This window comes from Limulus polyphemus, unplaced genomic scaffold, assembly GCF_000517525.1.
Source record: "Limulus polyphemus unplaced genomic scaffold, Limulus_polyphemus-2.1.2 Scaffold1673, whole genome shotgun sequence".
Taxonomy (NCBI): Eukaryota; Metazoa; Arthropoda; class Merostomata; order Xiphosura; family Limulidae; genus Limulus; species Limulus polyphemus.
In genome coordinates, this window is record NW_013667283.1 from 211391 (window position 1) to 225055 (window position 13665).

Genomic DNA, 13665 nt, shown 5'->3' on the forward strand with positions numbered 1-13665 from the left:
TGTGAATATGACTGAAAATTTTCATTTTTTTTCTGAAAAGTTGGTGTCTATTTACTTGTGACCACGCTGTGTATGTTTAAACCAGTGTCGTAAGCAAATTGTAAATATCTACGCATTCTCATTCAGTTAGCTCCATAAAAACATAAAATTTGTAGAAAAATTCTAAACTTAGGAAAAAGCTTCAGAAATAAAGTACTTCTTATCTACAGAAGATGAGTACATTAAAACAATTTTAGAGCCTTACCATGTTGTTACAGTCCATGTCGTCACGTCGAGTAATGTTCTATCTGACGACAATAGTCCTGCAATGTAGTTTTCATTGCAAAAGTCTTCGCTGTAAGGATGTCATGTCCAAATCAAACCACGCCTTTTGAGGCTTTCCATAATCCATGTAGTGTACGAGAACTACGGTTTCTCAGCATCAGTTTCAATGGTCTGATCGCAGAGAAATCCATAGTCAACAAAATAGCATGAATACCCGTTTTATTATCAAGTTGCTTGAGATATCCCACGGTTGAATAGATATATCATGGAAACAACTTGTGCATGCGTGACTTGTGTCCCTTTTTCAGAAAGTGATCCTTCTTGATTATGTTGCATACTGTTGCTTTGGGTACGTAGACCACTGACTTTGTGTTCGTGAATTCTTACCAGTTACAAAGTGCTACAATTTGCTTACTACAGCAGATCTATTTCTAGATGATACTGTTAGTTCCAGAATGATTCACATTCTTTTCTTTTCCAATGCCGTTAATTAAAAGGAATAATCCCATCTTGAAAGGTATAAATTCCCTGATTTTAGGACATATTTATGATGTTATATCCACTTCCCAAAACTGATCAGTTTTCGAAGCCGTCATACTAACGTAATGCCAATGTCAAAATGTAGTTCTGATACATTCTGTTGCTCTGCAACTTTATATTGGCTGTGGTTGTCACGTAACTCTCTGATTTGCACATTCAAAATCGTTTTATTGTAATGTAATCAACCCAATTTTGATATTTGTATTTTTGAAAACGATAAATAATTCAAACACATTTCCACTGTACTTAATAAAATATTACACAATCAAATTATCATTCTATTAATTCATGGCAATGTAATTTCTTTGTTTCAATTTCTTGATCTTCGACAAGTGAAATGACATTTTCTTTAGATTGTGATCAAATGGAGCACTTTTCAGTAGTTAAGATTTTTTTATATGCCTACTGATGTGGGTATGTAAGACTCATTTCGTTTCATCACTTTGAAATTAGTCAAGAGTCAACAGCTAAAGAAGATTAGATTGAAGATCTAGTAATCTACTTACATTAATATAGAGTAAATATAATGATTTTGGTCTAATCAGTAATTTGTGGCTTTTAGAGGTATTGGCTACCAGGATATACTGTGGAGGTGAACAACGTATTCAGATGGCAAGTTGACAACACTTTGTAGTTTCTTTAGACGTTGAAAATGCTTGCATGCTAATTTGCTTATTTATTTCTGTTTGAAATTTTGTACTATGACTAAACATAAGGTAATCTTAGTTGGGTTTAACGAGTCTGATAAGCAACGCCAAAATATTCTGATGACTCAAGTCCTTATTTATTTGATATTATTGTTAAGTTCATCGTACTCGTACAATGCAAACAAGTAAAACACCATATGCATATGCATAAGTAAAACACCATTATATTTTGAAAACAAGCTATATTTAATTTATCTCAGTTGAGAATGCTGTTAAAGAAAAGTATAATATCCGATCTCTTAAAGGTAACTGTGACATCATTTTGAAAGGTGGGATCGTAGGTTACCAATAAATCTTTGTCAGTTTTTTCCTTGTTCTTTGTGATTTATAGCCAGAAGTGATGACTACTTCAACTGACAAAATAAAGCATCAAAAGAAATATTTTAACGAATAGCAATGAAGTTGAAACTACTGTAATATAAAATGGATCTTTCTGGTCAACAATAAAAATAAAATATAATTCTAAGACGAAAAGAAATATTTTAATGTTTTATTTAAAATAGTTTCTCACAACAATAGCCATCAGTTATACCAGATTGTAAATGTAAATATCGGGTCTGGTTGGTACTTGGAATGGTGACTATCTGGGTGATGATGGTACTATTACTATTACTCTCTGGAAGAGAGCAGTCATCTGTTTGTTCTTAAAGGTGAGGCGACTAATTAAGCGTGTACTGTGCCGAAATTGAATTTTTTTAAAACTCTTGGATACAAGGTAGAGTTTTCAGTTAATGCGAGAGCTTCTAGAACTCTACTTAATTTTGCATTGTATCAGTCACTGCTATGTCAAACCATCACTCTAGTCATTGATGTTGTTGTTTTCTTAGTACAAGGCTACACAATGGGATATTTGCACTTTATCCGCAATGGGGAATCGAATTCCAGATTTTAGTACTGTAAGTCTGTAAAATTATTGCTGATTCAATGAAAAATCCCAATTCCGTTTCATAGTCTAGGCCATAACTAAGTGCACAAAATTTTTTGTATAGGATTTAGGCTTTAACAGGTTTAAATGACCTATAAAAGTAAACCCATGTACCATTTGAGTTATAGCTCTGTAAGAAATGCTAACCAGATTATGTACTGGGAAAAAAGATGCACAAATGCATGCACATCGTGAAAACACGATTGTAATCAACAAGTAGTGTTTCATGTAATATTATAAATATTGCAATCTCAGATTATACACCAGCTGATGCTGTGGTAGATACAGTCTTGGCCAAAATGTTTCCACATTTTGTAACGAATAAGATAATTATTATTAAGGTGGAATACGAATACACTTAGCACTGTGAAACTGAATAAAGCATGTTATGTTAAACATCTACATACGTAATTTGTATAATGAGACAGCTTCTATGGGCATCATTAACAATTTATTGAAACAGTAAACAATTTTATCATACACCTGTAGAAAGATGTGTAATTCAGCATTTCACCTATCACAACAAAACTTTAAGAAAATCTAAGTAAAGGAGAAAAAAAAATCGATGTTGATACTTTATTTAGCAATATGCCAGTTAATAAGACCATATATTTCTTTAAAAGAAAATTACCCAGACTGAACATATTCTTGCCTGTTTCCATTGATGCTTTTCTCCAACACTTTTCAATATGTACACGGAATATTTTAAAACTGAATTACTTCCTTCCATAAACTTTTCAGAATGTCCATGTTGCTGATGTTTTTTGCGTTTCCAAACCAAGAAGTGATTTTGAAATGATTTTTAAGAACCTTACTCACCTTCACCCCACTATCACATTTAAAGTTTTAAATGGGAAAAGATGACAAACTTCCTTTCTCTGATATTTTGATAACCAGAAACAACATGAAACCTGTTCTTTCTTTATATCGAAAACCAAGTTTTGTCTATTTGATACACAAATAGATAGGAAGGGGAAATTATTATAATATACAATCAAGTTTTATTGTGGTGTTTCTGAAATAACAACATGTGAACTAGCCCTTGCTAGATCTCTCGAGTGTAAAGAGTTTTAAGAAACACTTCTCAATAAAAAGAATGAAATTTTCTGGGTATAGAAGCGAACATGGCCAAGAGATAAAGCTTACAAGCTGAGAGAGAGATGTTGAGTCTAGGAGATTTTCTCTTGGATATAGGACTTTCACAGATGCTGTGAAGGCCCATGTAATTGGTCAGTCTGTAACCAACGACTCAGAGAGATTTACTTGTATCATGTGAACCCAGACCTTGGTAACCTTGAGGACCAATTACAACAGAAGGGAAGCATAGGTGCCTGAAGTTTGCCAGAATGGATTGGTGCCTAGTAAGGCTGAGACTATGTGATTAGGTATCTATCAAACTCCCAAGCCATTTAAAATCAGAGTACAGCAGCCACAGCTCCGGTCAAAACCACCACTAACTAGTGGATTGTGGGTTGACAGGCTGCTGGTGGTTAATTTCTTCCAATCAGTTATTTCTCCGGTAGGTGAGACAATAGGCACCCACAGGTGAAAGACATGGCCCATGAATTGAGGTACTTTTCAGAATGGGAAGGTTCCTGTGACATTGACAAAAACATGTGACACCTGGGGTCATGCAGGGTTGAACAACAAACCACCTTGAGTTGCTTGTCACCCTATAGCTCTGAAAGAGGAACCAACCTCCTATTGAAGTTTGGGAGTCTCTGTGAGTGGCTTCCAACCAGAACCAAGGACACTAACAGCATCTTCTCATGGCATCTGTTGGGATTATGAGAAAGAGGCCCTGTTAGTGACGCCAAGTAGATCATGTCCCACTGTTCAAAGGAACAGCAAGAGAGAGAAACTGGATCAGTTCCTAAAACATCTTGGGCAGGTCACTGTCTGGAATGGAAGGACTCTGGAACAAGCTGTGCAACACAGTGTCCTGAGCACAGATGGTCCAGCCTTTGATGTTGTTATACATTTGCGTAAGGAGCAGTAAGAATAATGGGAAACTTTCATATACAAGCTGCATTACCTATTCCACCCAGTAGAGAATCATGCAAAGTTCAAGAATCATTGTGCTAAGTTCAAGAGACTGGTTGCTTATGTGGATAATCTGCACATATTGCATAGGAAGGCATACACAGCAATAGCTCTGAATAGATCAGAAGGCCATTCTGATTGATATATTCATTGGGGAGCTTCCCAGTAAGCTCTTACAATAGCAGTTGAAAGTGAAAGATATCACCGTCCCAAACCAGCTATTTAAGAAGAAGCCTGCAGCAGCATTTTTAGTGGCAACTCCGTCAGTAGATGGTGTGGCTCAGGTACCTTCACCACGATAGGCTAAACCCATTTGGAGGGTGAACAACCGGCCACCTTAACAGGATGGAAATGTGAAGCAACCACACTTGTCCCTAGTGAGTGGGCAAGGCTGTTCAGTTCCTCCCATGGAATACATGTCACAACAAGGTCCATCCACAGTACATATACCACAGAAAGGTTCATTCGTGAAATGTATGCCAACATATGGGTCATGTAACTATCCACCTAAGAGATACACACCACAGCCATGACTGATACCTTTGCCTGGACATTTTTCAAGTTGAGAAGAGCAAAGCATCTGCTTTGCTTGTGGATTTGGGAGTATTAAAGAAAGAAAAATACCCATAATTTGTAGCACATCAAAGACAGCAGAGCTATTAGCTCAGCTAATGCCCACCAACCCTCAATGTCAGCACTTTACTGTGCAGCAAAGTAAGTAAGGGTATTGATACTGGCAATCAGATCATTAGGTCTGAGATAGCCATCAACAAGCTTTAGATGCTGCGGCATATGTTCTGGAAAGCTTGGGTGAGTACAGCATACTGCTTGTACACACTAAGGCCTGAAGAGTAGGATCAGCTTGTAAGTTAACAAAGAGCTTAGTGGTCAGTCCTGCTCTGTCAGGGCTGAGTGGAGATTGGTATGTGCTGCTAAGAGTACAAGGCCAAGCGGATTAATTTCTGGTAGACACAGGAGTAGCAAAAACCGTAGTGGAACTCAATAATTCAAGCCTTCTAAGTGAGACCACCACCACAGCTTGTGAATACTGGATTTGTTCTGGAAAATGACAATAGACTAGACATTAGAGAAAAAGTGAATGTCCAGCTAGACCTAGGTGGTATTGCTCTCAAAATGAAAGCAGTCATCTCCAATCTCAAATTGGAAAACTCAGCATAAGCGTAATGTGGCGTTCATCAGTCAGTTTTGCATGTGCAATGGGTGAGCTGATGTACCATGTAAAAGTCGTATGCTGCCAGGTCGAACTCACGAACAGTAAAATGCACAATTTTGTAAAACATTACAAGTCTTTTGTAGCGACCTCGTAACTATTTAGTGCTTGTTATAGTTTTCATGCTATAACTTTTAAATTAGTTAGCGTATGTTAACTAAATTTGGCAGATTATTAATCAACATTACAATGCTTTTATACGCAAAATATCTATTTTTTTTTATTAAGTCTTAAGGTTTGAAATATTTTTATCATGCTTTTTTTCTTCTTTTCGCATGTTGTCTATCCGACATGCAAAGTAATTTTCATATTAAGGTTAAACATACTTTTATGCGAAATCATTATAATCTCCAGATAGTTATTATACGTTTCTTAAGAAAAAACTTTGTTTTATCTGTTATTTTCATTTTCAGTGACGGTTCTCTGTACGGGTTCGGTAATTTGACCGATATCTTAACTAACATAAAAAATTAGGAAATAAATATAAATTATGCCTCTATCATTCTAGAATGACAACAGATTATAATACGAAAACATAAATATTTAGACTAAATAGCTTAAATCTCATAATATTATACATTTATATATATTCATTATATTAATCTTTCAGCTGTGCCTGACTAACAATACAGAAGTTACAATGACGCGGCACACGTGCACTCATGTTACCATATCAAATAACATAAAACTGACTTTTGTCTGTTTTAGTAAACTAGTATTTTGTAAAGTACAGTCACATTTAAATTATTATACATTATATATGTATATAGATTTTTGCTATTTTGAAATAAGTTCTTAAACTTATTTTTCTTAAACATAGAACAGAAAATAAAGTAAAGCAAACAGTTATCTCTTCTAGTTACGACCTTTGTACTCAATTGCTGCTTGACGTAGGTTGCTAAACCTTTAAAAATTTCGCACGTGGAGGATATGAAACCAAATATTTTTTGGGTTTTTTTATATATACATCTGAATAACTGAAAAATCATAAATTACTACATCAGTACCATAGAATTCCACTATAATTTATCAAGCTTAGTAACTTAGATGTATTTTATTCTAAAATAAAAATGAAATTTCGAGCAGACAAAAGACACGCTCTACGTTGTTAAAATATTCGTTCAAAAGAAAGATATTTGTGCCAACTTCGCTAACATCGTTGATAAAGCCACTAAGAGACATTCTGGGCTTCCGATTGGTTATCCGTGTCATATATAATAGTAAGTGTTTATAAGGGAGCGTTTCCAAAATTAGAAAAAAGAGGGCGGGATACCACTATGTTTGATTTATTATATGAGCAATATCTAAGCAAATTGAAAAGATAAGAGGCTCTTATTTTATATTCTAGCTTGTCAATATCGGTGATTTGAGTTTCTAATTCGTTAGAAACCATAGAATCAGTATTTTGACATTACAAACATCTAATTTGAACCAGTGCTGCATTCAACATACCACATGACACACAAAATTCGATGTTTAACTGTTTTTTTTAAATATTTACTTTTAAATTAAGAAATTGAGTAAGGTATAATACTAAAATTTTAATTATAATCTGATATCAACCTTATTGACATAAATTCATGAAACAGTAGTTCAATAGAATTTTGAATGGAGTCAACAAACGAGATGTCATGGTCTTTGACACGTGTGGAAAGGGATATGTGGCATTGCCTATCTAATACTTTAGGGAAATTGAGTTTACTTGAAAGACCACAGTAACGAACCCACAGTCCTGAAGTGCGAAATACAGTTTTGCGGCAAGAAGACATAAACTATGAACCACTGGGCATGCTAACATCTACAATACACTAGGCCTATATACGGTTTATATGTATAGGTATGCTACTATGTTTAATGCTGTAATTGTTATGCTGGTATTTATTATTGTATTGAAACTGAGTTTCAGATATTCAGTGTAGTCTTTATTTATTTATTTATTTTGGATTTAGATTTTTATCAAGTGGCACATCAAGTACCTTATGAAGAGTAGTTTGTTTATTTTATAAAACTGTTGGGCCTTTCATTTTCAATAACGTTTTGTTTTTAATCAGCATGTACTTTCTTGTCAAACTGATATACCAGTGTAACATTTTTTGACAACCGAATCACAACAGTAAAGTTTTCTGGTTATAGTAGATGCTATGTGCTACTTTTATGTCTACACCTTATTGCAAGTCATTTATTATAATCATCGTCTTCACACAGGTCATGGCAGAACCTGCTAAACTCGAAATCAATGACTTGCTTATTGAGGATGAAGATTATTGTTCTCAGCCCCAGAGGATGCGACATCCCTCTATATTTTCAAGTGATAATTACATTACTTTACCCAACATGCCAGATAATGTATTTGTCCATGAAGCCGAAGTTCAAACCCCTCTATCGCCAAGAACAAAAATATCTGAACAGAAAATTGGGATTATCAATTCAGGATATATGCCAGACATGGAAGAAAAGCATTCTACTGATGCAGGTACAGTTTAATAAATGTAAATATACATGGAAGTTCCTAGAGTTTCATAATAAAAACTCCTTTTCAAATATTTTATAAAATAATAAAAACGATCTAACCGAAGGTCTGATATAATCATTAGAATAATTTGCTTGTAAAATTTTTTCTTAGTGTTAGGTTTTTTTCAAGTTACTTTGACTCCATATATATAACAAAGCTGAACTTTTATATACTGTTAACACATTCAGGCCAGATTGGTCAATTCAGTCTGTTTATGGGTATGCCTGTTGTTATTTCCAGTGTGCAACAAATTTTGTATAAACTAAACAGGGTTAATCAGACGATCTGCTTATGCTAATATAGTGACGTACTACCATAAATGTGAACATGGCGCCACAGTCAACATTTTCAGCACCAATAGTTTTTGTTGATTGCGGATTCTCAACCACTTTACAATGCAGTCACATTATATGAATAATTATAGGGAAATTATAACGAGATTGTTAAATGATGTAAAACTAAATGATTCAACTATTCAAAGAAGAAAGCATTGAATATTTTTCTTGGAAGCAGGAAAATTGTAGAGCAAAATTTCGAAAAACAGCAGGCTCCAACACCACATTTTTTTCCCATTTCAGAGCAAGCTTTCATCTGCACAGTGAAGTTTATGGTTACAAAAAATAAGCCACCTGGTCCTTCAAAAGAGAATTAATTGTGATGAAGCTGGGTATATAGCCTTGCATCGCTAATAATATAATAAACTAGGACAGGAATATGGCAGTTGCTCACAAACTTCTTAGCACACCTCGAAATGAACGGTCATTTTCATGAGAAGGATGGCTGAAGAAACTGGAAGTACAGCAGCCCTGTTTAACAACATAATTATATTTCCTCTCCGATGCTATCTTAATAGAACTGCTCAATTTGAACTGCTTAAGTGTCACTTAGAAGCTGATCTCTACATACAGTAGAGGATCCTGTGGAGAGTTTAAGACTTCACTTGCTGTCTTTAGCAGGAGCTTGCTACAATAAGACCCGTGGTCTCGGACAATAGAGCGCAGACGTGGCCGTCATGCTACACACAATTGGTGGAAGAAACTTGACTTGTTTAGAATTTTTGCGCAAAGCTACACAAGAGCCATCTAAAGAGATTTTTCTTTTAGTGGCGAGAGTACACATACGAACTTATGCTCTTACAGTACCTCATCCTGAACACCAACTTTCATCGATCTACCTACCTCCACAGGCTCATTCCCCCCCAACCCCTCGAATCAAACAACAACAACCCGATAAAGAAAGCAGGCTCACACTTCCTTCTACAATCTCAGGCTCCCCGCGGAGATCAAGAAAGAAGTGTACCGAGAACTGTGAAGTGCTACTATGCCGTTCCAGCCGTTTTCAACATGAAGAAGGCCCAGAAAGAGGGAACTGATAAGCTAGTCTCATATTCCGTCAAAACTGGTAAGTCTAGCATAGGTGGCAGTTCGCTTATACTCTAAGGTCAGAACAAACGAATGTAAAATCATTATGTTCCCAGGCATAGAAAGAACTGAGTAAAATGTCAAAGAAAAGAAAAATGGAAGAGAGTAAAACAACTCTCCCAACACAAGTGTAGATTCTAATGCTGAGATTAATGAAGTAACAGTAACTGACAATGGTGAAATACCAAATAGTATTTGTAATGTAGAAAATAGTACAACCACCTTGGATATTCCCGACGATGATAAAGACGGCTTCACTCTTGTCGTCAACAAAAAAAACAACGAAAAAAGCAAAGCACAGCCCCAACAACAAATAATCAAGAAGCAGAAAATCCGCAAACAACTCAGAAAAACAAACCAAACTATCAATTATACTAAATGGCGTGCCAAGTTCATACATGGTACCCCAGGTACTAGCAGATATCTGCTGCTGTATACTGCAAATACAAATTGTAACAGCAAAACGACTAGCTAGAGGCGGTATCCTAATGCAGGGCGCCGAACCTAAAATTTTAGCACCTTATTACAAGAATGGCCCAAGGACGCTATTACCCCTAGTAAAATACAGATAACACTACCCAGTAATAAACCACAAACAAAGGCAATAGTCATAAGAGGCATAAATATTAACATAAATAGTAATATCATTAATGAAGAACTTAAACAACAACAAAACATACATTTCATAAAAGCAGAAAGGATCACATCCGCAAGGCACAGCAACACATTAACCTCATAAAGGTCACACTAGAAGCACACGATAACATCACTGACCTCATTGAGAATGGGGTCATCCTATGGTACCAACAATTTACAGTGGAGGAGGCGAAAAAGCCAGTTATGACAGTAACACATTGCTTTAATTGCCGAAGGTTCGGACACATGTCGGCACAAGTCTCTACCATGATACATCAACTGTGGAGGCGAACATCTAGCGTCACAATGCAAAAAGAAAGCCCAACACCTAAATGATGCAATTGCAATGAAACACATACAGCAAACTATAAAAGCTGTCCAAAGTTTGAATAATTTAATATTTTTCCTTGTACTTTTTATCCCTCCAGGTTTACCTGTGTCTATGGCAGATAAAAAATCCACACAAATTCAACTTCAGAACACAATTCCCACCATTAATATCGAGACTCCTGTTGCAACCTCGAAATCATCTGTTATTTATTGGAAGGATTCTACTAGTTCCGAATCTCTTCACACTGAAGAAGAATCATGGTAGGTTAGAAACTACAATAGTTTGACGATTATTATAACTAGCTACTGATTAGTATGATTCGTTAAGTAATACATTAATTAGCTTATTACAAAAACATCTATTATCTAAAACATGTTTAGATTTTCCATTTTACTTTATAACCAATATTACTCGATTTTTTGAAAAAAACAAACAAACTTATTCTTATTTATAGTAATTCGTTTAAGCCAAATATTGAAGACAAAACCAATAGACAGTTGTGTTCAAAGCCCTAACAAGTGGCCTGGCATGGCCTAGTGGTTATGGCGCTTGACTCGCAATCTGAGGATTACGAGTTTGAATCCATGTCCCATCAAACATGCTTGTCCATTCAGCTGTGGAGGAATTATAATGTGACGGTCAATCCTACTATTCATTGCTAAAAGAGTAGCCGAAGAGTTGGCAGTGGATAGTGATGACTAGCTGCCTTCCTGTCTTTCACTGCTAAATTAGGGAGCTAGCGCAGATAGCTGTTGTGTAGTTTTCGCGAAATTCGCAAAAAATTATTTTATCCACACCAAAAAAGTAATGATAATCTGATAAGATTACTGTATAAAATAATCGATATCAGTACCTTTCAGGTTAAGCTTTTTTTTCAAATAACTTATGTTATTCCGTGTTATTCAGTTTGTTAAATATAGACAATAGTCTTTACTCTTTCAAAATCCCAAAACTATTATGGTGTTTTTAAGGAAATCTTGAATGTTTCAATTTCTTCTTTATTCCATATTTCAGCAAATGAAATTGAATTTGCATATATTATTTTGAGTATTTAAATCTGAAATGGTTATTTTAAATTGAAGTGATTACAATACAGCTTTTCATCTTTGAGAACCAAGAATTATATATCTAGTAATGTTTTATAATACAAGCTTTCAGTTTTCCTAAATAAATTATGAATCGTTTTATCACAGTTGTTATCAATAGATTTATAGATTTACTTTTGGGAAACCTAAAAAAAAAATCACTATTTAAGTGATGGCTCACAACTTGTTTAAACATAAGATAATTTAACTCACTATTGGCCCCCTTATTTTTGTTTTTTAATGTTGCTAGTTTAGGCCTTTACATTTTGGGTAGAATGCATCTACTAAGTGGTATGAAACCATCTACCTTCAATTCAAAATGCTAACTGGAAAGATAATGGAAGAAATCATAAGGAAGGTTGTTGGATATACAAGACTGTTTGGTATAAGTGTTGTTATTTGGTTTATTTTATGAAATAATATTTAATGATTATTTACTTCTCATAAAAAGAAAGTTAAAAGTAATTATTTTAAAGGCGATAGTTATGACAAGTTTGATTGCGTAAGAGTAGTACGTTGTGTTTGCAATTACACTGTTGTCTGGGCTTTACTAATATTGTTGACGTTACTGGAGTCTTCGGTATTTTTCTCGTTAACTCAGTATTGTTAAATCATTGCGTCGCATAGCTTATAGGAAGTTCGAGGTGTGTGTGTGTGTATATATATATATATGTATGTAGGTAGGTGAATAGCGAGTGCAAATAAGAAGAGAAAAAGTTAAGTAACAGTTCAGTAAGAAAAATCTAGAAAACGTAAAGTTAGCAAGCGTGTGAGTGATTAGTCATGATGAGCGATATTTTAAAGTGAGTTTCACAGTCTAACTAATATAAGGAGAATAATTTGCTTGTTAAAGGGTGTTCTAAAGTAATTGAACCCTCTGTGTGGACTTTGACGAAAGGAGACAACTTCCCGCAACTTTCTCGGTATAACTGTTTGCCAGGTCGTCACTTTCCCATCTACAATTTCCCATCTCCGGAGAAGAATACCATCTTCACGTCCCATTGTGCCCAATAGTTCTTTGTCACAGGGCTTAAGCTAGACACTTTCTCCCAAGAAGGGTGAAAAACACTTGCTTTTAGAAAATCAATTATTGACTTCAAATCTTGATCTTTCTCCTGCTCTGCTTTAATATCTATACCTGGTTTCACTTCACCATCATCAACGCCTTCAGTCACTTTGACTTCAGCTTGATGGCACCTAGTTAGTTCAACCTCTCTTTTAACAGTTACCGGAATTTGGCCTTTGTTGTTCCATAACATCATTTTATCAAAATTAATTACAAACTTTTTCGGTAGTAAGTAGTCCAACCCTAATATGCATTGGTTTTCAATGTCAGCCAAGTATACTTTGTGTCTGTCCTTCATGCCCATGAGCTCAATAGTTACCCACACTGGTCCCCACAACCTTGCAGAATGTCCTGTCACACTACAGAGCTTCTTTATGGCTTCTGGTACTCCTTTGTGATCTAACACCTTGATGCTCACAAGGGTTTGCTGAGATGCAGAATCTATGACAAAGTTGCACCTTTGGCCATCCAGCTTTCATCTCACGTAGACACTATGTGTGCTTGGCATTTTACACCTAGCTGTTGGGACTTTCACGATGGGGGTTGGTGGGCATACCTCAACACCAACCACTACTGGTTTCCCCGAGGACGAGGCTGACTTATTGGTAGTATTCTTCTTATACTGGCTTCTCATATGTCCTTGCTCTCCAAAGTTCCAGCAACCTTTCTGGGTAGCAGCCTTTCCTATCACGACATTTTCCCTGTGTTGAAGTTTCCAGCATTAAGCTCTTTTGGTGCCCAGGTTTATTGCAGTACCAGCAAAGTCCCTCAAACTTCTCTGAGAGCTGACCTTTTCTGGCCTTGAATCATGATGACTGTACCAACCTTGGTACCTCTGTGCTGGACTTAACATAGGATTCGAATTTCAAGAGCTCTGGTTTTTGTATCCTGCATAGTAGAGGGG

General features: G+C 35.6%; 1 protein-coding gene across 1 annotated transcript in view; it reads left to right on the forward strand.

Annotated features, from left to right (window-relative positions):
• The window catches only part of LOC111087041 (cyclic nucleotide-gated cation channel beta-1-like), a gene marked incomplete at its 3' end in the record, with an annotated part of 46283 nt that overhangs the window by 1686 nt on the left and 30932 nt on the right, over positions 1–13665 (forward strand). The window contains exons 2-4 of the mRNA XM_022392249.1: positions 7916–8183; positions 9491–9623; positions 10708–10870. Coding sequence (XP_022247957.1) covers positions 7947–8183; positions 9491–9623; positions 10708–10870 — 533 coding nt within the window. The remainder of the gene's footprint in view (positions 1–7915; positions 8184–9490; positions 9624–10707; positions 10871–13665) is intronic.